Genomic DNA, 24,980 nt, shown 5'->3' with positions numbered 1-24,980 from the left:
TAGCTATGTATACGTCCTCTTCAATATCTTCCTACATCCCCAGCTATTTATACATTCTCTGCTCTCTGTTTATACATCCCTAGCTATATACACATCCCATGCTGTTTATACACCTTATATATATATATATATATATATATATATATATATATATATATATATATATATATATATATATTATTATCATCTGTTCTAACATCCTTCGCTATCTGTGTATACATCCTCTGCTATCTACTTATACATCCTCAGCTATATATACATCCTCAGCTGTACATATATCTTCAGCTATATATACATCCTCAGCTTCATATACATCCTCAGCTATATATATATATATATATATATATATATATATATATATATATATATATATATACATCCTTCGTTATCTCCATGTCGTAATGTTCCGGGATGGGGCGGTGTTATCATTCATCAGTGTAGGTAGTTCAGTCAAAGCTGAGCGTGAATGTTGATGATGATGATGATGATGATGATGTCCGGTTTATGAAGGAAGTAGTATCGATTGCTCAAGCGGGTTATATAAACCTGCAGCTGGACCTGAAAGAAAACGTGACCAGGATAGATTAACGACTCATATTCGAAGTGAATGTATTGAGCGCGAGAATGAAAGAAGTCACGCCCAACATCGACATTGTGGGAAGTAGGGAAGGAGTGTAAACGTGTGACGTAAGTGACGTGTGACGCTCTGTTTGAACTCGTGTTACCGGGAAATCGCAGTAGATGTGTCGCTGAGGAGACGAAAGCAAAATCCCGGGCCATTGTGAAAATTCCTGTGAAATAAGAGTCCGGTAAGATGAGATGTTGCGGGCGATAATATGCATAATGCATGGCCGACCTTTATCCCATACGCTGTATCCTCAGAGATTCGCAAGTAACAAGGAAGGAAATGTATAGGAAGAGAAGGGTAATTTGCCCTCCCTTGTCTTTCTGATGTAAAGGAGACATTAGGGTGATTATAGTGCCTTCCCTCAATATTGGACGAGAGACGTGACGCCAAAAGCCAGACTCTTTCTTTTTTTTTCTCCCCATGATGTACAGTCCCCTTGAACTATTTGACGAGCTTCAATATAATCTAATGAACTTAGAGATGCAGTGAGGGTGGTAGAGGGAGCAGCACGACACGTATCCCTACCTGAGTAGTGGAGGAGGAGGAGGAGGAGTCGTGCTTAAAAAAGGCAGTATTGAACCTCACGTGACAGATGACAAGAGAACACGTTTGGATCCGACGAGAGAGAGAGAGAGAGAGAGAGAGAGAGAGAGAGAGAGAGAGAGAGAGAGAGAGAGAGAGAGAGAGAGATTCATTCTCCGAATGTGCTCGAGGTGTTTTTTTCTTCTTCTACTTCTTAAACTCGAACGTCATTCAGCGCATGAGAACCACAGAAGCCCTTGTTACACCATCAATACCGCATTCCATCCCCCCCCCCCCCCCCGACAATGACACCCCACCCCTTCCTTTCCCTTCATCCACTGAGAGACACTAGTGCTCGGTGATCACTCGCACCCCGTCTTTCAGAAGAGGGTAAATTCATTTCCTTCGGCCCATCATTATTCACACGGGGTTCGAGTCTGAATACGTGGTTAACGAGAAATCGCAGAGGGAAATAAGAAGAAAATCAGGTCTTATAATGAAGTGCGAGGGAGACAGTGTGTATATAGAGCACAGTGGACTAATAAGTGTTTGAAATGTGTAAAGGATCAGGGAATGAACGCGATCGTATTCAGGAGGGAAGAGGATTGGAATTTCGAGACGAAATGTTGTGGGTATGGTCCAAGAAACGTTGTGGGTATGGTCCAAGAAACATTGTGGGTATGGTCCAAGAAACGTTGTGGGTATGGTCGAAGAAACGTTGTGGGTATGGTCAAAGAAACGTTGTGGATATGGTCAAAGAAACGTTGTGGGTATGATCAAAGAAACGTTGTGGGTATGGTCGAAGAAACGTTGTGGGTATGGTCAAAGAAACGTTGTGGATATGGTCAAAGAAACGTTTTGGTTATGGTTAGCGAGACTCGGAAACTCTTCCAAAAGTGCAAAGTTTTTTTTCTTTTTAACTTACGCAACAGATGATGAGGTTGAGTGACTCAAGAGGGAAGGTGGGCCTCCGTGGCACGTACCAGACGAGGAGGAGGAGGAGGAGGAGGAGGAGGAGGTTGAGGTCCAGCATGTATTCACAGTTGAGGACACATTGATGGCAGATGACGACACTTCATCCAGCCCACTCCAAGACTGTTCAGATCCGCGTGGTGGACACACACACACACACACACACACACACACACACACACACTCGAGATACGCTTGAGGCTCACTTCAGATGCACTTCAGGTCCACTTCAGATGCACTTCAGGTGCCCTCCGGAGAAGGAATCATGATCATGGGTCGTGGATGCCTGCCGGTTTGTCTTTTGTGAAAGGAAAGGCAACAAGATAAACATACTGGAGTAGGTAGACTAGTTAACACAGGACGGGTCTGTGTGTGTGTGTGTGTGTGTGTGTGTGTGTGTGTGTGTGTGGAGATGACCAGGAAGCAGAGTGCATGATTTATATTCTGAAGGAGAGACTTCATGAGGGCACGTCGTGCGATTCAGAGGACGAATTCAAAAGTATTGCGAATCTCTGTCGACTTCAGTAATGAAGACTAACGGAGATAAAAGATAAGATAGGGAGGGTGGGTAGGCTATATATATATATATATATATATATATATATATATATATATATATATATATATATATATATATATGCTTTGCATATAATCGAAATTGCCTTAATTGAGATAATATGTATGGCTATTGTGACGGTACCTTGACGCGCGCGCGCGCACACACACACACACACACACACACACACACACACACACACACACACACACACACATCTTTCTTGTAGGTGTGAATTATCTGAAGGAGGAGGCCAGGTCTCCGACCCTCTCTCCTCACCGGTCTCATGTGTGTGGGGGGGGGTTGTGTCTGTAGTGGTTCAAGGCAGGCGTTTCCCTCCGTATGCCACACACTTGCTCCACCAGTGCGTCTCCCTCCGTATGCCACACACTCGCTCCACCAGTGCGTCTCCCTCCGTATGCCACACACTCGCTCCACCAGTGCGTCTCCCTCCGTATGCCACACACTTGCTCCACCAGTGCGTCTCCCTCCGTATGCCACACACTCGCTCCACCAGTGCGTCTCCATCCGTATGCCACACACTCGCTCCACCAGTGCGTCTCCATCCGTATGCCACACACTCGCTCCACCAGTATTCTGGGAATGCTAACCGAGACTGGGGCAGCGATGCTGACCTCCCCTTGTGGAGCGGGGGAACATTTCCATACGGGGTGACTTTTTTATTTTGATAGGCATAATTTTTTTTGTGTGTGTGTGTGTTGTTTTGTCTATTGCACGGTGAAGTATATGCTCGCGCTAGGGATGACAGGGGAATGATTAGGATGGGGGGGAAATAGAGAGAGAGAGAGAGAGAGAGAGAGAGAGAGAGAGAGAGAGAGAGAGAGAGAGAGAGAGTTCAGAACTCTTTCATCATTGCGATGAGACGTTTTTCAAATCCTTGTGCACCATTGTTATGAGTCTGTCTGTCTGTCTGTCTCTCTCTCTCTCTCTCTCTCTCTCTCTCTCTCTCTCTCTCTCCCCCCGTCCCCCAGCAATGTCGCCATCACCATACACACAGCTAACCCTATGATCCATGGGGCTGTTCCTGCTGGCCGAAGCGTTTTGGTGATATATATATATATATATATATATATATATATATATATATATATATATATATATATATATATATATATATCCCCGGTAATGTCAGGTATTTCCAGGTAAATCCATGATTTGTCACCTCCTTCACCTTTAGTGCCACAGTCGTGACAAACTGCCAATTTTGTCCGCTAGTGTCATGGTGGCGCTGGCGCGAGAAATGTCCTTGTATAGTCTTGCGTATATACGTTTTGGTATATTCTTGCGTATATACGTTTTGGTATATTCGTGCGTATATACGTTTTGGTATATTCTTGCGTATATACGTATCGGTACATTCTTGCGTATATACGTATCGGTACATTCTTGCGTATATACGTATCGGTATATTCTTGTGTATATACGTATCGGTATACTCTTGCGTATATACGTATTGGTATATTCTTGCCATATACGTATCGTTATATTCTTGCGTATATACGTATTGGTATATTCTTGAGTATATACGCATTGGTATCTTGCGTATATACGTATTGGTATATTCCTGCATATATACGCTTTGGTATACTCTTGCGTATATACATGGGTATATTCTTGCGTATATACATAGTGTTATATTCTTGCGTATATACATACTGGTATATTCTTGCGTATATACATATTGGTATACTCTTGAGTATATACATATTGGTATACTCTTTGCGTATATACATATTGGTATATTCTTGCGTATATACGTATTGTAGCTCATGTTTAAAAGACAGTTCTTCCTCCTCTTCCTACAGAATTCTTAGACATTTTCCCTTGTCTCTCTCGATTTTTCATAATCCTCTTTATATTTCAATTAAGGCCTGGCCTTGATGTGGACTTGTGTCCGTGGCCGGAGTCTTAGAAAAAAGAAAATATAAAGTTTATTCTGTCGTACACGTCTCGAGCTGAGGTTTGGCCTGTTGTGCATCAAGATAAAGGAAACAAAAGATTGAATTTTGAAGTGGATACATGTGTGAATATTTCAGAGGTGTTGTGTGTCTGTATGTTTTATCTTATGTACATTGTAACATCCTCGCTACATTGTTCGACAGCCGACGACTGTGCATTAAAAAATGAATTAAAAAAACGCTCTGTTGGATGCATGAAAAAAAAAAATTAAGAAAACACTGTTGGAAATTTATATATTTAAGAAGAAATATTTTTTAAGAAAGCATTCGGGTTCCTTCGTTCGATTGCAGATCACCCAAATTGATTCCCTGCAGGGACACGTACGTGCCTGGCTTCACCACAACCATCACCTTGTTTTCAAAACCCAGATATGTACAGGGAGAACAAACAACTTGAAACGATAAAGGAAAAAAAAAAATATGAAGGAAAGGCATTTTGTCTCCCCCACCATTCGATGTCAGATGTTATAACACTTGGCTTCCATCTTGGGTCGTTGCAAGAGCTTCTCTCCTTCTGGAGGAGTGTTCACAAGGGCGTCCCCAACGCTGGTGAGGGAGGAATATATTCGCGAGTCGATCTCCTGCAGGGAGGCCCTGTAGAGGCAACCTTATAAGTGTTGACTGTGCTCTTCTCGGATCGCCTCCTCTCACCTTAACCTGATGGTAGAGAGGGAGGGAGGGAGAGGGAGAGTGAGGGTGAGAGAGGGAGAGGGAGGAAGGGAGAGAGAGTGAGGGTGAGGGTGAGAGAGGGAGAGGGAGGGAGGGAGAGAGAGTGAGGGTGAGGGTGAGAGAGGGAGAGTGAGGGTGAGGGTGAGAGAGGGAGAGGGAGGGAGAGAGAGTATTGGGCGAGTGTATTTAGGGAAGGTGGTCGAGGCCAACCAGAGCCAGAGGTGGGTGGATGGCAGGAGCTGGTGCCGTCGTGGTATGGTGGGAAGTCGTGAGTGGTGCGATACCTTATCCTCGTCCTCTGTCCGACGGGTCGTTAACATCAGGGCCGATCGCTTGCCCTGGTCGTTTCGTCTGTCCCCTCGTTAACATGAGAGTCAATCACTGTTCTCGAAACGCTACCAAACTGTGCTCGAATCCCACACGTCTATTTGAAGGCGTCGACTTAACCAGAGTCACTTGGTAATATACCACAAACAGTAGCAATTTGAGTTATAAAAATTTGCCACTCTGTACCATTCCTCTTTTCTTTTCTTTTTGATCCCTTAGATTGACATACTGTTGCAACGATTGCAATGATGATCATCGCTTGTCATGTTTCTAATGAGCGTGTGTACGATATGTATTTTGTGTTCCCTGCATTGGTGGGCTTACATTAAGGCAGTGAGCGGGGCGAGCCTTACCCCTGATTGCACGAGATACTTTTCTGAGAGTTGAAGAATGTGGGATGAATTTGTTGGAGGGCAGTTGGGAGGAGGAGGAGGAAGGGAGGAGGAGGAGGAGCGATGGAAGGGAGGAGGAGGAGGAGGAGGAGCGATGGAAGGGAGGAGAAGGAGGAGGAGGAGGAGCGATGGAAGGGAGGAGGAGGAGGAGCGATGGAAGGGAGGAGGAGGAGAAGGAGGAGTGATGGAAGGGAGGAGGAGGAGGAGCGATGGAAGGGAGGAGGAGGAGGAGCGATGGAAGGGAGGAGGAGGAGAAGGAGGAGTGATGGAAGGGAGGAGGAGGAGGAGCGATGGAAGGGAGGAGGAGGAGGAGAAGGAGTAGATTGCTTTTTTAGTAAATTTTTGCCTTGAAAGATGTCCAGACGAAGCAGTTGTAGCTTTTTATTTTATTTATTTTTCATGGTAGAGGATTTTAAAGGCTGTATCTCAAAAGTAATTTCGTACGACACATTAGTGGTTGGTGGATGGTCGGTCTTTCCCCCTTTCCCACCCCTGGTGGTGTACATACATGGATGGGTAATGACAATTTAGATTGTTTATGACGAGGTTATCTGATGGTGGACAGTGACGCTGCTGTCCTGCATCCCTTATTTACGTAGATGGAGGCAGGAGTACACGGGGGAAAAAACGCCAGGTGATAGAAGAAGACCTTGATGGTCTATGACGAGGATATCTGATGGAGGACAGCCACAGGAGGCAGGCCCTTCCATTCCTAATGTACATCGATGGAGACGGGATAGTAAAGCAGGAGGTTGGTCCACAGGGCTTGGCGGAGAGGCACCCTTACCTATTCCCTTGGGGTTCCTCTGTAGTGAAGGGAGTGTGAAGAGCTCTAATTACCCCGGATGTTTGGTGAGGTGTCCAACCTTGTTTGTTCGTTTCAACGCTCAGTGTTGACCCTGTGGGGGTGTGGGGGGTCGCGGTGTGTCGACACACCATGTGATAGTTTTTCTTTCATTTTTTTGGTGTGTGTGTGTGTGTGTGTGTCTGTCTGTCTGTCTCCTCCTCCTCCTCTCCTCCTCCGCCGGCGTCGTCTGGGATTACTGTGGCTTAATCATGCGTGGTGGTCACGGATGCGTGCGATGCGTGCGTCGGGATGATGAGGCGTCTGGGCGTGCGACTTGTGGGCGAGGCAACGAGAAGGTTACCCACCCCCCCTCCCCATCCCATCCATCTGTGGCAAGCCAGACGGGAAGTCGTGCCTCCCCGGGCGATCTTCATCTCGGACCTTAAAGGTGTGCATGCGTGAGAGAGAGAGAGAGAGAGAGAGAGAGAGAGAGAGAGAGAGAGAGAGAGAGAGAGAGAGAGAGAGAGAGAGAGAGAGAGGAAAACAGGAAGAGAACTTGACATCATAACGGTCCATCCTCGTATGGTTGGTGTCAACACCAGGGTTGTGCGATGCGTTTTGCCCTCCCTGGTCCTCAGCTCGTGATCCTCTTGTTCCTTGGGTGGGTTTCTCTTTATAGAGCAGCTGATCCCCCGGGTGGCTGCCTCCAAAGTAATGGGGAAAAGGGGGGGCAGGCTGATCCCTGAGACAACGGTCAAGTTTATCCTGGGAAAAAAAAAAGAATACCACAAGATCAAAATTTGATCCAGTGTGTTTGGGGGAATCGTGGGTTGTCCTGTGTGTGTGTGTTGTGTGTGTGTGTGTGTGTGTGTGTGTGTGTGTGTGTGTGTGTGTGTGTGTGTGTGTGTGTTTCAGAAGGTACCTTTTTTCTTTTTTTGTCTCAAGTATTCTGTGTTGGGGAGGGAGTATTACACTCGTGGGGGCCCAGTGTCTTGAACATTCGCATCTATCACTTGTGTGTGTGTGTGTGTTTGTGTGTGTGTGTCTGTGTGTAGTGGAGAAAATACAGATATGTCTGTCCAGAGTCAAAGGCTCTCGCCTGTAAAACACGTGGAAAGCAATTACCCGGATCTGATCGACGCAATGTTAAGTTTCAGATGTGGGAGGCAATTTCCCCTGGTTGTGAAGTCATAGATGAGATCTTCCTTCATGTGTGAGTCGTCACTTAAATTACGGGGTTCGGCCGTTGGAGGTTCCCCCCTCCTTGGCCTCGTCGCATCATTGAAACATTAAAGATGCTAAGAAAAATCAAGTATATATGATGAAAATGGAAGATGTGTTGGTTACGTGGTACGTAATAAGAGGAATGATTGTGGTCTGTAGAGTGGCAATTTGATTAAGAAAGAAGTATGGTAAAGGAAAGTTCAATATAAGTACTTTTGGGGGAAATCTTATTTGGAAAGGGCGAGTGATTAACTTGAGAAGGCGGCCAAAGGCAGGCTAAGAGATGATTGAAATTGAAAGTAAAAGTAATTTGAATATGCCAAATAGAATTCTGGGGGTCGTAATGTTTGGTCTGGGACGATTAGATATTAAAATATCCTTTGAAGTGATTATTTATTTAACTTTAAAACATTTCGCTTCATATTATTTGTTGTCTCTCGACCCAGTGGAGCATAACATAATGCTCTTAATTAATTATGTAAAATGTACAATCCTCATATGTTATATATTTCAGTTTTGAATTTTTTTTATGTACTTAAAAAAGTTGATTTGCTTTAAAGTATAAGTAATATTTTTAATGCTGAAGAAAGTTATGTTTGAAATGATGTTTTATGATTACCTAAAGCAGAGAGGTGTGTGTATGTATGTATGCTTTGATAATGTTGCTATTTAATGTATTTCACAATAATTTCCTTTACATTAGCACATATCTCGCGTCCCTAGAAAGCCATATATGGTGTATTGGCTTTTTTATTTTTTTACTTGAGAACCTTCCCGTCGTGTTACAATCCAATTCTAAAACTGATTTTTTTTGGATTAGAAAACACTTGATTTTTTTTTGGATTAGAAAATACTTGATTTTTTTTTGGATTAGAAAACACTTGATTTTTTTTTTATCATTTTTCCTCATGATTTTTCATGGGGTTGGGCGGCAAAACCAGGCGTAAGATACAGTACGGTGTCAATATTTGATCACACTAAGCCACATTATGTAGTGGTCAAGATACAGTATGATACAGAATACAAAAAAAAAAAAATGTTCGTAGTCGTCATGATACAGTTTGATACAGAATACAAAAAAAATGTACAGTGGATTATGCAAATAGGACTGGATACATGAAGACCATCTGACGAACTTGTAATGTTCACCCAGAATACAGAAGATGGACCATCATTTTAACATTGATTTAGCGATTTTGACTTAGACCTAGCGATTTTGTAATTGTTAAATGAAAGAGATGGCGTCCCACGCGAAGATATGTAAGTTGTCGAAGTGTTAAAATTGTTGAGTTTTGTGCATCATTGCATTGTGTGCGTTCTGAAGAGACTGTGTTGATCATATCAGTAAGGTCACTTTGAACTGTAGACCCCCTTTCCGTTGTGTGTGGTGAAGGATAGATAAGGAAAGAAAAGAAAAATATGAAAGAAACAGTGAAATATGTTGACGAAATTCTGTTAACTTCGTAAAGAACCAGAAAAAAGAAATACGGTGACCCCTGGTGAAATCTCAATATATCAGGTAGTGAAGATGAACGATTGAAATTATAAAAAAAAAGAAAAAACAGTGGATGTCTTTTACGATACGAAACGGAAGTCGAATCTTTGAAATCATTTATTTTTGTGTTTTTGTTTTTTTGAAGATGAAAATCGTCATTTTGAACGTGGTCATTGGAATCTCTCTGTCCAACTGCAGGATTTAGAACACTACCATCATAACTCTCCATTACTGGAAGTATGACAGCGGTCGACGTGTTAGGGAGGAGAGGTTAAACCCCGGGACCAAGGAGCTGGGTTAGGTATAGATCCAGCCAGCGAGCCCGCCAGCCAGCGAGCCCGCCAGCCAGCGAACCCGCCAGCCAGCCTCCAGCATGAGCAAGGGTTTCCTACACTCCCTGAAGAACATCGCTGGCAAACATGGTGAGTAAGACATCCATCAAGACTTATTCATTCCAGTGTTTTTTTTTATGTTTTTTTTTTATTTTTCGTGTATACGTAACGTATTGTCAGTGTGTTTTCTTCGTGTATATGTAACGTATTGTCAGTCTGTTTGGACATGATAGACGCGTAAGTTTGACTGATTTATGTTTCTGTACGTCATTAGGTGTGTCTAATTACATATTTGTTTCTGTACGTCATTAGGTGTGTCTAATTACTTATTTATGTCTCTGTACGTCATTAGGTGTGTCTAATTACTTATTTGGTACGTTACTGGGAGGAAATTTTACAGTCGAGGGAGCCAGTCTCTTGTGTGCAATTAGCTGTCTGTGATTACATATATCTACAGTCCTTGGAGGAAGGTCTTCGCTCGTGGGATCCAGTCATTTGTTTGTGTAGTGACGTATCTGTACTTACGTATGTGTACACTGCTGTGAGGAAAAGACCCACCTCCGTGGGGCCACATCTCTTGAGTGGGTAATGACCTGTTTGTGGTCTTGTGCCTGCTTCGGTGATTGCTATGTGTGTGATTGCCAGTTCTGTGTGTTTACTCGGAGAGAGAGAGAGAGAGAGAGAGAGAGAGAGAGAGAGAGAGAGAGAGAGAGAGAGAGAGAGAGAGAGAGAGAGAGAGCATTGCCCGTTTTGCCTCGTGTTTAACTCGTGTGAGAGATGGATCTCGTGTGTGAACATCTCTCCATCCTCTCCCCCCACACTTCCTCCTTCCCCCCACACTTCCTCCCTACAAGTACGACAGCACATGTATCAGGTCAGTGGCTCGCGAGAGAGAGAGACGTAAGAGGTTAAGGGGAGAGGCACTCAGCGTAGGCCATTTGGAAGACAGAGAGCTTCAGGGTAAGTTGATGGTTGGTTGGCTGGTTGGTTGGGTGGCTGGGTAGCTCACGTACGTATGCTTTAGGTCCACTGGGAGAACAAGGGGGGGGGGTTTTTACGAAGGCCGGCAAACGTTCAGTTACAACCGGTGTCGGAAAATCTCGGATGTAGGGAAGAAAGACAGACACATGCACACACACACACGAGCGATATTGAGACATACATAGTGTCTGTTCCTGGCTGTGTGTATTTCAGCCCTGAAAAAAGATCTTTGTGAAGTAAGGTAAGCTGGAGAGATCTTATGGTGTTGGTGGAGGGGAATCTTGTGTCGTTGAAGGAGACTTAGCTTCAGTTATTGTTGGTGAAGGAGACTTTGGTGTTACTGAAAGAATTTAAGCGATGTTAGAGGAGTGTAGGTGCTGTTGTTGGAGGGGTGTAAATGGCATTGGAGGGGAGGCAGTTATTGTTGGAGGAATGTTGGAGGGAGAGACGTGTTTGTTGTGTAAGGGATATTGTTGTTGCTGAAGGGACGAGAAGACTGTTGGAGAAACGTGAAGACTGTTGTTGGTGGGACGTGGAGACTGTAGGAGGGACGTGAAGAGTGTTGGAGGGACGTGATGACTGTTGTTGGAGGGACGTGAAGAGTGTTAGAGGGACGTGACAACCGTAGGAGTGACGTGAAGAGTGTTGGAGGGACGTGACGACCGTAGGAGGGACTGTGAAGAGTGTTGGAGAGACAGCGATGACTGTTGGAGACACGTGATCGTCGTCACAATCTTGGAGGGACGTCTGTCTGTGTTGGAGGGACGAGTGTTATCATTGGAGTGGGGCCGGGTACTGGTGAGTGCGGATCGTCGGGTCTTGGAGATGCCCTGGTCTACGGACGTCCATACTCCTCTCTGGAAAAAAGTTTAGTCGTTAAGGGAAAAACTTTTCTCAAACCTGATATGCCGTGTCTTCCCTCCGTATCCCTCTCCTCCCATTACCCTCCCATGATATAAAAGGAGACCGTCTCCAAACGCGTTTTTATGAAGTATTAATCTCTGTCGAGTATTCTAGTCTTGAGTATTCATTTTTTCCTTTTAAGTATATTTCTTTCTCTTTGGTGTAGTTTGAGGTAGGGGATTATTATTTTCTACCTTCGAGGAAGTCCCTCTCATTGACCACAAATTTGAATTAAAGGCCAGAGAAGTTGACCTTCAAGGCTGGTTGGTTTATCTGGGCCCTTGGAACACCCCCCCCGTTAGACTTCTCGGGGCATTATAGTCGCCAAGTAATCAGGATAATTCCAAGACCATATACGCCCCCACCGCCTACATAGTCCCTGAGAAATATACTTCCTTTTTCCTTACTCTCTGAGACGGCAAGTCTTGAAGATGACTTTCAGTCCTCCTTGGCATCACTGGACGGGAGTGAACATCATGTTTCTTGACATCTGATGAGATTTTTAGGTTCGTCCTACGGTATCTGAATCCTTGGTAGAAGACCCATGAAGATCCACTGGTCTTACGTCCTCGGCTGATCTTCTTGAAGCGCATGATCATATTTCAGCAGTGGTGGTGGTGGGGAGGGCGGGAGTGAAAGGACGTTCTCCAGCTGGACCCATGGATGGAAGAGGGTGTATCCAATTGCATGCTGGGTTGCAGTGTTTCCCAGAGGTAAGGGGAAGGGGTCTTTGGGTTGTTACACAGAAGATACTGTTGTGGCTCGAGTGCAACAGTGATGTTCATTGTAGTGAGACACAGGGAGGTTGGAGGATGATTGGTAGTTCGTCTGTATCATAGAGGAGAGGATGAGACACAGACTGCTTAAATGTCTTTGGATGATCTAGAAATGTCACGCACAAAGCGAAGTCTGCGAGAGAACAGCAGGAAGCTGGTTGTAAATTCAAGTTGTGGATAAACATGGGAGGATGGAATCACGTTTCTAAAAACGTGAGGAGGAAGCGTACGTCTGGCCTCTGCACTGGAAGTGATGTATGAGTAAAGTTGGGGAAGAAGAATGTGTTTCGAGACTTAGAGAAGAGGGATTTGAGTCTACCCCCTCACAAGAACAGCGGGAATCACTGAAGTGTGAAGGATATAACCTTTCACAAACACTCTTAAGTATACTATCACCACTCTAAAGTATACTGTCACCACTTGGAGGTAGAGATATATATGAAAATGAAGAGACACAGATATGAAACTTCCGAATGTGAATGACGCAGCTGTGGTAGCAAACCCAGCGGAAGAACTCCCTGCGAACAGCTCTGCTGGTAGGACGTAAGATCCTGGTAATGAAAGAAGCGAAGATGTCACAGGTCCACCTCGTATAACCCAACCCTCAGCCTGAACCATCACGGAGCGGGTCAGTCCGCAAGCTTGGAATACGTGGGAGTCAGCTTTGACCAGGTGAACGCCACTCGGTATTGAGAGCTGAGCAGCAGGAGTCTACCCCTCTGGAGCAGAGATGTAGTTCTTCTGTTCACACTGTTCACAGGAGAACATCCCTGGGGGAACGTACAGTCGTTGATAACTACATCGTTGACCCTCTTTGACGTGTGGGTGGATGTAATTGTTTCAGGGTGGATGTAATTGTTTCAGGGTGGATGTAATTGTTTCAGGGTGGATGTAATTGTCTTCATTTAGTCGCAGACAGAAAGAATAAACCTTCGTCGAGGCCAGACCTTGAGGGATAATAATACTAAAAAGCTTTGAAAATAGTCAAGGAAAGGAAAGCCTTACCCTTCCTCCGCCCTCCTTTAATAGGGCAAGAGAGAAAATGGTGAGGGGGAAAAAAAAGGAAGAGGATTTAAGAAAAATGGGAAGATGAGAAGTGAAGTTTTCACCTTAATGTCCACATTCCCGCCCTCCATCCTCCCTCGACGTGAACCACTTTAAAGAGAAGGAAAGGAAGAGGAAGTACGGAGATAAGAAGAAGAAGAGGAAGAAGAGGAGGAGGAGGAAGTACGGAGATAGGAAGAAGAAGAGGAGGAGGAGGAGGAGATAGGAAGAAGAGGAAGAGGTGGAGGAGGAGGGAAGATGTATGGGGTGCGTGTTAGTAGCTTGGGTTTAATGAGGGGGAAAGAAAAATTTAAGACCAGCGTTCGTGACACGGAGGGTGTGAGATGGTCCTGGGCATCGCTTCAGCACTCCTGCGTCATGAGGGAGGGTGGGACTTCCCAGGGCGGCTGCTGTCAACACCCTACTAACTATAGACTGTGAATCTTCGACCCTAAATACTTCGGGCGAATCTTCAGGTGAAGCAGCAGAGATGAAGATCATCAGATGATTGAAAAAAAGAAGAACGTGAAGCGTGGCTAAATTGGCTGTGGTATGAAGAAATACGGAATGGACTGATGGGCTGATGCTACGGAATGAACCAACGGGATCATGTTACGGGATGGAGAAATACGGAATGAACCAACAGGTTCATGTTACGGGATGGAGAAATACGGAATGAACCAACAGGTTCATGTTACGGAATGGAGAAATACGGAATGAACCAACAGGTTCATGTTACGGAATGAAGAAATACGGAATGAACCAACAATTTCAATATTTAATAGCGGACACGACACGAGAGTGGCGCATGACAAAGCTAAATAGAAGCAAGATGATGCGATCCAATAAAGCGTTTTGTAACTGAATACCACCAGAGAGAGACGATCCAAATGTACAGGATCAGAATGTAAGAAATCCAACAGCTTGAGTGTAGACCCAAAACAAGATGGAAACCAACTACAGTAGATGCCATTATAATCAGAGGTTTGGTATCCAAAGATTGTTAAACGAAGACTGTTTCACCAGCCAGCATGGAAGGTATCGTTGAGCATCGACGACTGGCTAACGAGCAGAGTGTTCATCTATGAGTGCTGGGTAATTACTTAAATGATCTAGTATCGTCAGTGGATTCCCATCTCGTCAGATCTCTGTCGGAGTTTCGTAAGATAAAGACGATAATGTATATATATAGCGAAGCGTCACACATACCTGAATTGTACTGGATTGGAAGTTTCGCCATCGGAATGAAAACGGGATGAGGGTGGTTGGCTTTGATTGGGGGGATTTAAGGCCTTATGGACTGCCACGGTCGTTAAGGTGACCACCGTTATCCTGTAACCACCAGTTCCAAAATGGTTAGACCTGACACGCCATCTCGCTGCCTATATGGCCCTTGTCCAATTTAAATACAAAATTGAAAATATTTTCATGCCGTGTTTATAGCACTTTATTCATCCCCGTGTAATATTTGCATAAGTCTGCGGGACAATACAATGGTGTGGGCACAAGATCCTTCGTTGTATTTGTAAGGGGAGAGAGAGAGAGAGAGAGAGAGAGAGAGAGAGAGAGAGAGAGAGAGAGAGAGAGAGAGAGAGAGAGAGGCGACACCCTCAGCATCTTCAGGTATGGCGATCGACCGAAGAGGAACGACGGGGGTGGGTGGGTTGGTTTAGCATTATGATGACTCTTAATCTAATTTACTCGATCCACGGGGCTGGAGACGGATCTCCTGGCTTGTAATTGCCCCCCTTCTCCTCCTCCTCCTCCTCCTCCTCCTCCTCGATCAGCAACTGTCATAATGATTTCTCCTCCCATGAGAGAGAGAGAGAGAGAGAGAGAGAGAGAGAGAGAGAGAGAGAGAGAGAGAGAGAGAGAGAGAGAGAGAGAGAGAGAGAGCTCGAATTAATCACTGAGGGAAAGTAATTACTACCGCCACACGTGTGTCATCGCTAATTAAGAGGAGATAAGATATGAGATCAGTTCCTGGTTTGGTGTACTTCACGGTGGGTAAGTTGCATTTCGCGTCTTCAGTGAACTACGGAGATGCCGAGTTTTTTTTTGGAGGGGGGGGGAGGAAATGGAAATATGCGGGTCTTTAAGGCACACACACACACACACACACACACACACACACACACACACACACACACACACACACACACACACACACCTCGGTCAACCGCAGGACGAAGATGATGATAGTAAGGGAGAGAGAGAGAGAGAGAGAGAGAGCGTAGCGAACCGCACGAGGGGACAGAGACAGACAGACAAACAGACATTTACGCTGGAATGAAACGGTCTAGACATACAGAAACAGACGTTCGAGGTGAATGGACAGACAGACAAACAAAGACAGACACATGTTACGACAGCGAAACGCTTAAACAGACGGACGGAAACGACAGCGACACGCGTAGACAGAGGGACGGAAAGAGATATGGACAGAAGCATGATTACCCCCCCCCCCCCCCCCCAGTGGATCACCCAGGTCATTACGACGGGAATGGAAACACGAGAAGGACATACACAAACACAGTGAGAGACAGACAGACAGACGCTGACAGACCTCTCCCCTTCTCCCACACCCTCACTCCCTCCTCACCGCACTTTTATGGCCTCTCCCTCACCCCTCCCTCACCTGTATCTCAAATGGTGAGGCCCACAGGCTGCGTGGTGAGGGCTGGAGGCATGTGACAGTCGGTGATGAGGGCTGTTGAGTAGAGGCCTTTGATAAGGGTAAGGTCGAAGGCCAAGCCAGCGTACCCAAGGGCGCGTACCGTCGTAATTAAGGGTCGCACCGTCGTGCTCAAGGGTCGGAAAGTCGTGCTCAAGGGTCGTAAAGTCGTGCTCAAGGGCCGCACCGTCGTGCTCAAGGGCGCGTACCGTTGTGCTCAAGGGTCGCACCGTCGTGCTCAAGGGTCGTACTGTCCTGCTCAAGGGCCGTACCGTCCTGCTCAAGGGTCGTACCGTCCTGTTCAAGGGTCGTATCTTTGTGGTCAAAGGTCGTACCATTGTGATCAAGGGTCGTATTATCGTGCTCAAGAGTCGTACCTTCGTGCTGGAGGGGTGAACAGTGGGGTTTCGGGCTTGTAGCTTCGTCCATTGGACTCGAACGCTGACCACAGAACCACGTAGACCACAGTAACTGGTCGGACCTGGTCGTATTGGTACGGGGGAGGGCGTGACCTGTGACCCGACCATACGCAATTAAAACAAAGCCTGGGGGGGGGGATCAGTTGATATCGGATCGTACGTGAATAAAACATGATCGTTAATGAACTGATAAATGACCTGGAACAACCCATTTAGAAAATACGTTTATTGTTTCTTTGGGCTAGTTACTCGATATTGTATTCACGTAGGGGTTGAATTGGTGTGTGTGTGTGTGTGTGTGTGTGTGTGTGTGTGTGTTGATGGGTGAGTGTGTACCTATTTGCATAAACAGGGAGGGAGTTTTACACCGGTAGGGTTTCATATTTATAACCTTTTCTTGTATCTAAAACAACCTCCTGGATATACCTGTTGGTGCCTCTGTCAGCGTCATCCACCCATGTTATTATATAACTGTTATCTCTCTTATCTCTCCACGAGTCCCCTGTTATATGAATTTATATCCCCGTTTCCTCCCCCGCCTTCCTGTTGCCAAGTAACGGAAGGGTACTTTAAGAGTCGTAAATGAGAATTCTTCGTTCCTCTTCCTGTTACCAAGTCCCTCAAGGTTGTTTACAGTGGTAAACATTTTTTCCATCTCGTATTTTTTTTGTTTTTGTTTATTTATTTTCGTCCAGCGCGGGCAGGACCATGGCTTTGTTAACAGATTTTTATTTTTGGCTTTATTTATGTTGCTGTTTTCGTTGCTGGCCCTGCAACCCCGTCCAGGAAGTCGATATGTGTTCTTGAATAATGATAATGATAATAATAATGATGATAATGATGATGATAATGATAATAATAATGATAATAATGATAATAGTAATGATAATAATAATGATAATAATAATAATAATGATAATGTAGATGATAATGACTGTGATTATATTGACAAGAATAAGGATTATGATGATAATGATATTAATTATGATAATGATGATGATGATGATGATAATGATAATGATAATCGTGGTATGGAAGATCGTTGATACATACCCATGGCTGTGAAGGAAGACATTTCAGAATATGCCGAAGTACAGGACCACAAGACAACCACTCCTCCTATGGTAACTTTCTTGGTGATTCTTGCGTTTTTTTTTTTTTTTTTTTTCATAGCCAGAGCCAGAGTGACGCAGGCAGAGTGCTTGAGTCTGGGAGGGGGCTCCAAGCAAACCCCCCGTGAAGGGGGGAAAGTGGGGGTGTAATTATCAGCAAGCGGGGGGGGGAAAAAAAAGAAAAGGAAATTGTTAATTTCCTCTGTTTCCTAGCGCTGTTTCGCGGAGGGAGGGAGGGGGATGTTATTTCATGTGTGGCGGGGTGGCGACGGGAATGAATAAAGGCAGCAAGTCTGAATTATGCACATGTGTATATATGTATATGGTCTGTGTATGTATATATATGTGTATACGTTAAGATGTATAGGTATGTATATGTGCCTGTGTGGACGTGTATGTATAAACATGTGTATGTGGGTGGGTTTTTGCCATTCTTTCGCCTGTTTCCTTGCGCTACCTCGATAACGCGGGAGACAGCGACTGAAGTATAATAAAAAGAAAAATATTATTAATTATATATATATATATATATATATATATATATATATATATATATATATATATGTATATATATATATATATATATATATATATATTTTTTTTTTTTTTTTTTTTTTTTTTTTTTATACTTTGTCGCTGTCTCCCGCGTTTGCGAGGTAGCGCAAGGAAACAGACGAAAGAAATGGCCCCCCCCCCCCATACACATGTACATACACACGTCCACACACGCAAATATACATACCTACACAGCTTTCCATGGTTTACCCCAGACGCTTCACATGCCTTGCTTCAATCCACTGACAGCACGTCAACCCCTGTATACCACATGACTCCAATTCACTCTATTTCTTGCCCTCCTTTCACCCTCCAGCATGTTCAGGCCCCGATCACACAAAATCTTTTTCACTCCATCTTTCCACCTCCAATTTGGTCTCCCTCTTCTCCTCGTTCCCTCCACCTCCGACACATATATCCTCTTGGTCAATCTCTCCTCACTCATTCTCTCCATGTGCCCAAACCATTTCAAAACACCCTCTTCTGCTCTCTCAACCACGCTCTTTTTATTTCCACACATCTCTCTTACCCTTACGTTACTTACTCGATCAAACCACCTCACACCACACATTGTCCTCAAACATCTCATTTCCAGCACATCCATCCTCCTGCGCACATCTCTATCCATAGCCCACGCCTCGCAACCATACAACATTGTTGGAACCACTATTCCCTCAAACATACCCATTTTTGCTTTCCGAGATAATGTTCTCGACTTCCACACATTTTTCAAGGCTCCCAAAATTTTCGCCCCCTCCCCCACCCTATGATCCACTTCCGCTTCCATGGTTCCATCCGCTGACAGATCCACTCCCAGATATCTAAAACACTTCACTTCCTCCAGTTTTTCTCCATTCATATATATATATATATATATATATATATATCCCTCCAGCCTCCCCACTATCCCCTCTACCGCGAGTTTGGTGATCGAAAGTTCCCGTAATGCTTCGTTCCCCGCGGCGTATAATAATGGGAAGGTGTTTGGCCAAATGGGAGAGAAAATGTGTTCACTTAGAAAGATATTGAGTGTGTTGGCCAGCCGTTTAAAACCGTCCTCATATTATACCTATACCAGTTTAGTGTGTGTGTGTATATATATATATATATATATATATATATATATATATATATATATATATATATATATATATATATATATATATATTCCGATGAGTCCACGGGAAAATGAAACTCGATAACTTCCCAAGTGCACTCTCGTGTAATAATCACATCATCAGGGGAGGTACAAGAATGAATTATAACAGTCAGTTGATACACAACGAAGAGACGTAGCTAGGTCGCCATGTGGTAAACACTATATATATATATATATATATATATATATATATATATATATATATATATATATGATGCAGTTGTACAGGTGGCAATATTTCGTGATATATATATACATATATTTTCATTCGAGAGCGAACCGTATCCGAGGAGGTTCTGTTGTTGTTGCTAGATGTCCCTCCGTCCGTCCCCTCCGTGTCAACACCTCTTATGATCAGACATATTGCTAAGGAGGCAAATTCTGGTCCTGGGGTAAGAAAACGAGAGGGGATTGGTGGTTGCCATTGGGGTTTGATTCCCCTTCTTCTCTCCTCTCTTTGTCTCGCTTGCCTTAGAGTAAGGACTTGGATCGCATCTGTCGGTCGTGGCATAGATGGTAAATGTACTTCAAGTTTCAAGTGCTGCTTAGCTACAGATGGCTGTAAATGAGCATACGCAGTGACTAGGTTCCTGGCGTATATGCCAAGTCTACACCTGGGCTGACCTAAGTCACGCCAGTTATAACCGTGGTTATAACCGTGGTTATAGAGTGCCATAACAACACGAACTCAGGTCATTTAAGATTTCTTTTTTCTTGTCTTCTAAGGAGGGAGTCCACTTCAGCCAGGGGGATGGGTAGCCACCCCGTTCATGACAGAACAAGACTGCCACACAGTCACCTCCTGTGTTCCACGATGACGCTAGTCTGTTATCGTCTCTCTGGTGAGGGGGTCGTCTTACACAACCCAAGTGATGGTCTGTTGTGGCTCCTCCTCTCCCGTCCTCCAGATTCCAGTACTCTCTCTCTCTCTCTCTCTCTCTCTCTCTCTCTCTCTCTCTCTCTCTCTCTCTCTATACAGCGCCAGTCCGTCAACCCCTCCACACACACACACACACACACACACACACACACACACACTGCAGGTGGGTTTCGATATACATAAGAATCGTTAAGAATTGGAAGATCCTAAAGGAAGGGGAAGAATCTTTTTATACACGTAAGTACAATGCTTCCAGTTAGTAATAACTCGTTCTCTGTAAGTCTGATATATATATATATATATATATATATATATATATATATATATATATATATATATATATATATATAGTGCAGTTGTCATCGTTCTTTATCACTCACCTCTTGCCGCCACTTGTAAGATTAAAGTCCCTGTTGAATTTACATGCAATATGCAAATGACGCGTTTAAGCTCCTCGTAAGAGTGAACATAAAGTCTTACAGTTGACGTCGTGGAATGGAAACACTGTTACTGTGTCTCTTTTTCTCCTTCATTTCATTGCTCGTCTACCATTTTCCTTTTTTTTCCCCCCTCTTCTTTTTTTCCTCCCCTGCAATGTGGGTGATTCGTCGTGGTATTTAAGGACGAATTTTAGAAACGACATGCCTTATACTCTGAGTTGAGTGAGGGTTAGGGTGACCATTGAGCACGACGGTACGACCCTTGAGCACGCATGGTACTACTCTTCGGCATGAATGACTGTGGACTTCGACCTAATCCTTAAGGTCAGGTCAAAAGCCAAGCCATTATATCCAAAGACATCGTGCTGAAGGATTGTGCCCAAGGATCGTACCTTGGTGCTCAAGGATCGTACCGTCGTGCTCAAGGATCGCGCCGTCGTGCTCAAGGATCGTACCGTCGTGCTCAAGGGTCGTACCGTCGTGCTCAAGGATCGTACCGTCGTGCTCAAGGGTCGTACCGTCGTGCTCAAGGATCGCGCCGTCGTGCTCAAGGATCGTACCGTCGTGCTCAAGGATCGTACCGTCGTGCTCAAGGGTCGTACCGTCGTGCTCAAGGATCGTACCGTCGTGCTCAAGGATCGTACCGTCGTGCTCAAGGGTCGTACCGTCGTGCTCAAGGATCGTACCGTCGTGCTCAAGGGTCGTACCGTCGTGCTCAAGGGTCGTACCGTCGTGCTCAAGTGTGTCGAAATTCACCAGACCTCAGGGCTGTTTCGTACTGAAAGTATCATTAACACTAACTTGTCCCTAATTGCTAATCAAACTCCCGAACACATCGTTACCATCATTAACACTTGTTGTGTATAGATAAGTTACTCTGTTCTGTTGTGATCTTTTTTTTCTTTGAGGTTATGAAACATGACAGGTGTACGTAAGTACAATTCCTGGGACATAGCTTTTTTCCAGTGCTTATACGAAGACAGGTGATGTTACAGCGAAAGCCACAACCACAAGTACGACATAATGTTACAGCGAAAGCCACAACCACAAGTACGACATAATGTTACAGCGAAAGCCACAACCACAAGTACGACATAATGTTACAGCGAAAGCCACAACCACAAGTATAACATGATGTTACAGCGAAAGCCACAACCACAAGTACGACATGATGTTACAGCGAAAGCCACAACCACAAGTACGACATGATGTTACAGCGAAAGCCACAACCACAAGTATAACATGATGTTACAGCGAAAGCCACAACCACAAGTATAACATGGATGTTACAGCGAACGCCACAACCAATAGTACGACTTCAAAGCAGATTTTGACGTTATCATCACAGCAATCCCCCTCTTGCCCTTCCTGACACCAGCATCACAACCACAACAGACATCCGCATTATCATTACAACCTACAGGTCCCTCCTGCCATCACAACCACCGGCACAACCTTAACAGACACCATCCTCGTTATCACAACACTGGCCCTCACCGCCACCATCGCCACAACCACCACTACAACCCCAGGAAAGACCATCAACAATAACAATATCATCATCACCACAATCATCAGCAGCCATCACAACCAAGCTGATATATTTTTTTTCCCCTCCCAAAAAAAAGTTATTAATCCAAGCTTAATTCTGACTGACTTTAACCTGTAAACGTCTGACCTTTCCAGTGTAGCTAAGTTAACATGGCTCTGACGATTTAGGTAATTGCCATGTCTCTCTTTTTTTTTTTTTTTCAAGGTATTGGCAGTGGGTTGTGGTCGCGCTGGGTTAGGTTTTTCGTGGTCTTTTGGTTTTCGTCTCTCTCTTTAAAAACCTTGATATGATCGTAAGGGCCCTAAAAGAAAAAATGTCTAAGCTGACTTCCTAAAGCATTTTTTTTGATGATTTGATGAATGGTAGATGGATTTTTTTTTTGTTTTTTGTTTTATCGTTGTGTATCTACAGAAAAAGGAATTAGATTTAGAGTATTTGAACTGCCGTAAGTCATGTTGCACGGAGTACACATGTCTTCCTTTAACTCCGTCAAGTTCTTCCTGTGAACACAACGTCACGATTCCTTGAACACGATTTTATGACCCATGGATATAATGGGTCAGGCCAGGGCCGTTTGTATCCTAGGGCGTCACCCTCCTGATGTGGGGTCGTGCCCTACACCCAAGGGCGTCACCCTCCTGATGTGGGGTCATGCCCCTATACCCAAGGGCTTCACCCTCCTGATGTGGGGTCGTGCCCCTATACCCAAGGGCGTCACCCTCCTGATGTGGGGTCATGCCCCTATACTCAAGAGCGTCACCCTCCTGATGTGGGGTCGTGCCCTATACACAAGGGCTTCACCCTCCTGATGTGGGGTCGTGCCGTCGCGCTCTAGGCTTGCGTCGTCCTGCTTAGGGGGAGGGTGGGAAGGCGACTAAGGTGCTGAGAGAGAGAGAGAGAGAGAGAGAGAGAGAGAGAGAGAGAGAGAGAGAGAGAGAGAGAGAGAGACGGACGCAAGGCAGGCTCCCTCCTCCTCCTCCTCCTCCTCCGGGGATATGGCATAGGTAAACAAACCATTATTTCCTACCATGGCTAGCTCTGCTGAGGCACCAGGGCTGTGTTATTGTATGTAACGTGACACCACACACAGTCTCTCCTTTTTCTTATATAAGCATCGGCCCGGGACTGAAGTCCTCATCAAGGACAGACCGTATGTGGAATACGAAGAAGGCTAGAGAGATAAGGACGTAAGAAGACGAGACGGTAAACGATCCTGAAGTTTTTTGGGGTATTTTTCGGTGGCATGAGAAAACCTGTCTTTTAAAAAAGCGTCGGGTGGTGGGTGTGTGAGGAGAGTCATAACAAGGTAAAGAGTTCTGAAGTTAAACGGTGTTAGGGAAAGAAACTAAGACATCACAACGACCACTCCACCCTCGAGTTGCTGACGGCGAAACGGTAATTAAGCGACGCGCTGTGGCTTGCCCAGTATTGTATGGTCTCGCTCACGGAGGAGGAGGAGGAGGAGGAGGGGAACACCAGAAGCCAGCCCTCGAAACCAGAATAATGTTTATGGAAGAGATCATGTGAATAGAGAATGTACATTAAATCTAATTTTTTTTCCACTGTTGAACCAGAAGTAATATTTTTTTTTAGGGTATATTTCTCCTGTAGTGTACGTATGTCTGGAGATGATAGAAGACTGTAAGTAATTAGTAGAATGGAACCCTAACCAGTGTTAGGTTGAGTGGTTTCCTGTTCATCTGAGATGAATTGGATCCCGGCTGGTCCCGTGACCAGCCTCCCTCCCTACCTGTGTCATAGGCTCCCTAGGGCAGGGAAGAAGGGTCGGTGGGGTTGGCGTTGGTAAGGGGTTTGCGTGTGTGAGAGGTGAGGTGTTAGGAGGAGGTGAGGTTGAGGGTCCGAGGGTTGGGTTATTGAGGAGGAGGCAAGAGGTGGGGATTGGCGTGAGGTTGAGGCGGTAAGGTGGAGTCTGGGAGACAAGATCGGGGTTTGTGAGTCTGTGAGGTTGGGTAGGAGTGGATAGCCGAGAGGACTTGGAGTTGGAAGAGTTCAATCGGGAAGGTGAGAGAGGGGATATGAAAAAAAACAACGTGGTTGAAAGGGCGAGAGAGGGAAGCTGGTGAGAGCAGGGGAGTGTCAAGGGACGGGTCGAGACCTAGAAGAGGTGAGATTGAGAGAGATGAGAGAAGGTGGAAGAGATGGGACGGGAGCTATAGAAATTAGGGCGATTGGAGAGATCCAAGGGACGGGGGGGTTTGAGAAGATGAAGTGGTACGTATTGTATATGAGGACCTATGAGAAGATCCTCTCAGAGCTATAATGAAGTCGAGATAATGATGTTTGAGTGTGGAGATAATGGATTGAGAGCAGGAGGGAGGTAGACTTGGCATACGTATAAGGTCATAAAAAATGTGACTTGGCATACGTATAAGGTCATAAGAATGGGACGCAAATGGATGTACGTAATTGTTAATTACTCATGTGTAACCCCAGGATCCTCATTCCTGCAGCTTTAAGGCTGCGCTCCTGTCAGTAGCAGGGAAAGGAGGGACTGTTTTGAGAGTGGGAAGTTCTTTGACGAGGTGAATTCCAATTACAGAGCCTCGCTATTGGTGACTTCTCACTCGCACCGTAATTACAT

At 45.0% G+C, this 24,980-nt stretch overlaps 1 protein-coding gene across 1 annotated transcript in view; it reads left to right on the top strand.

Annotated features, from left to right (window-relative positions):
- The first annotated feature begins 9,396 nt into the window (after positions 1-9,396).
- The window catches only part of LOC139754233 (uncharacterized), a 235,469-nt gene continuing 219,885 nt past the window's right edge, over positions 9,397-24,980 (top strand). Inside the window, 1 exon segment of the mRNA XM_071671542.1 lies at positions 9,397-9,973. Coding sequence (XP_071527643.1) covers positions 9,925-9,973 — 49 coding nt within the window. The 5' untranslated portion in view covers positions 9,397-9,924.

This window comes from Panulirus ornatus, chromosome 16 (assembly GCF_036320965.1).
Source record: "Panulirus ornatus isolate Po-2019 chromosome 16, ASM3632096v1, whole genome shotgun sequence".
Classification (NCBI taxonomy): Eukaryota; Metazoa; Arthropoda; class Malacostraca; order Decapoda; family Palinuridae; genus Panulirus; species Panulirus ornatus.
This window is presented reverse-complemented; position numbering and strand designations above follow the sequence as displayed.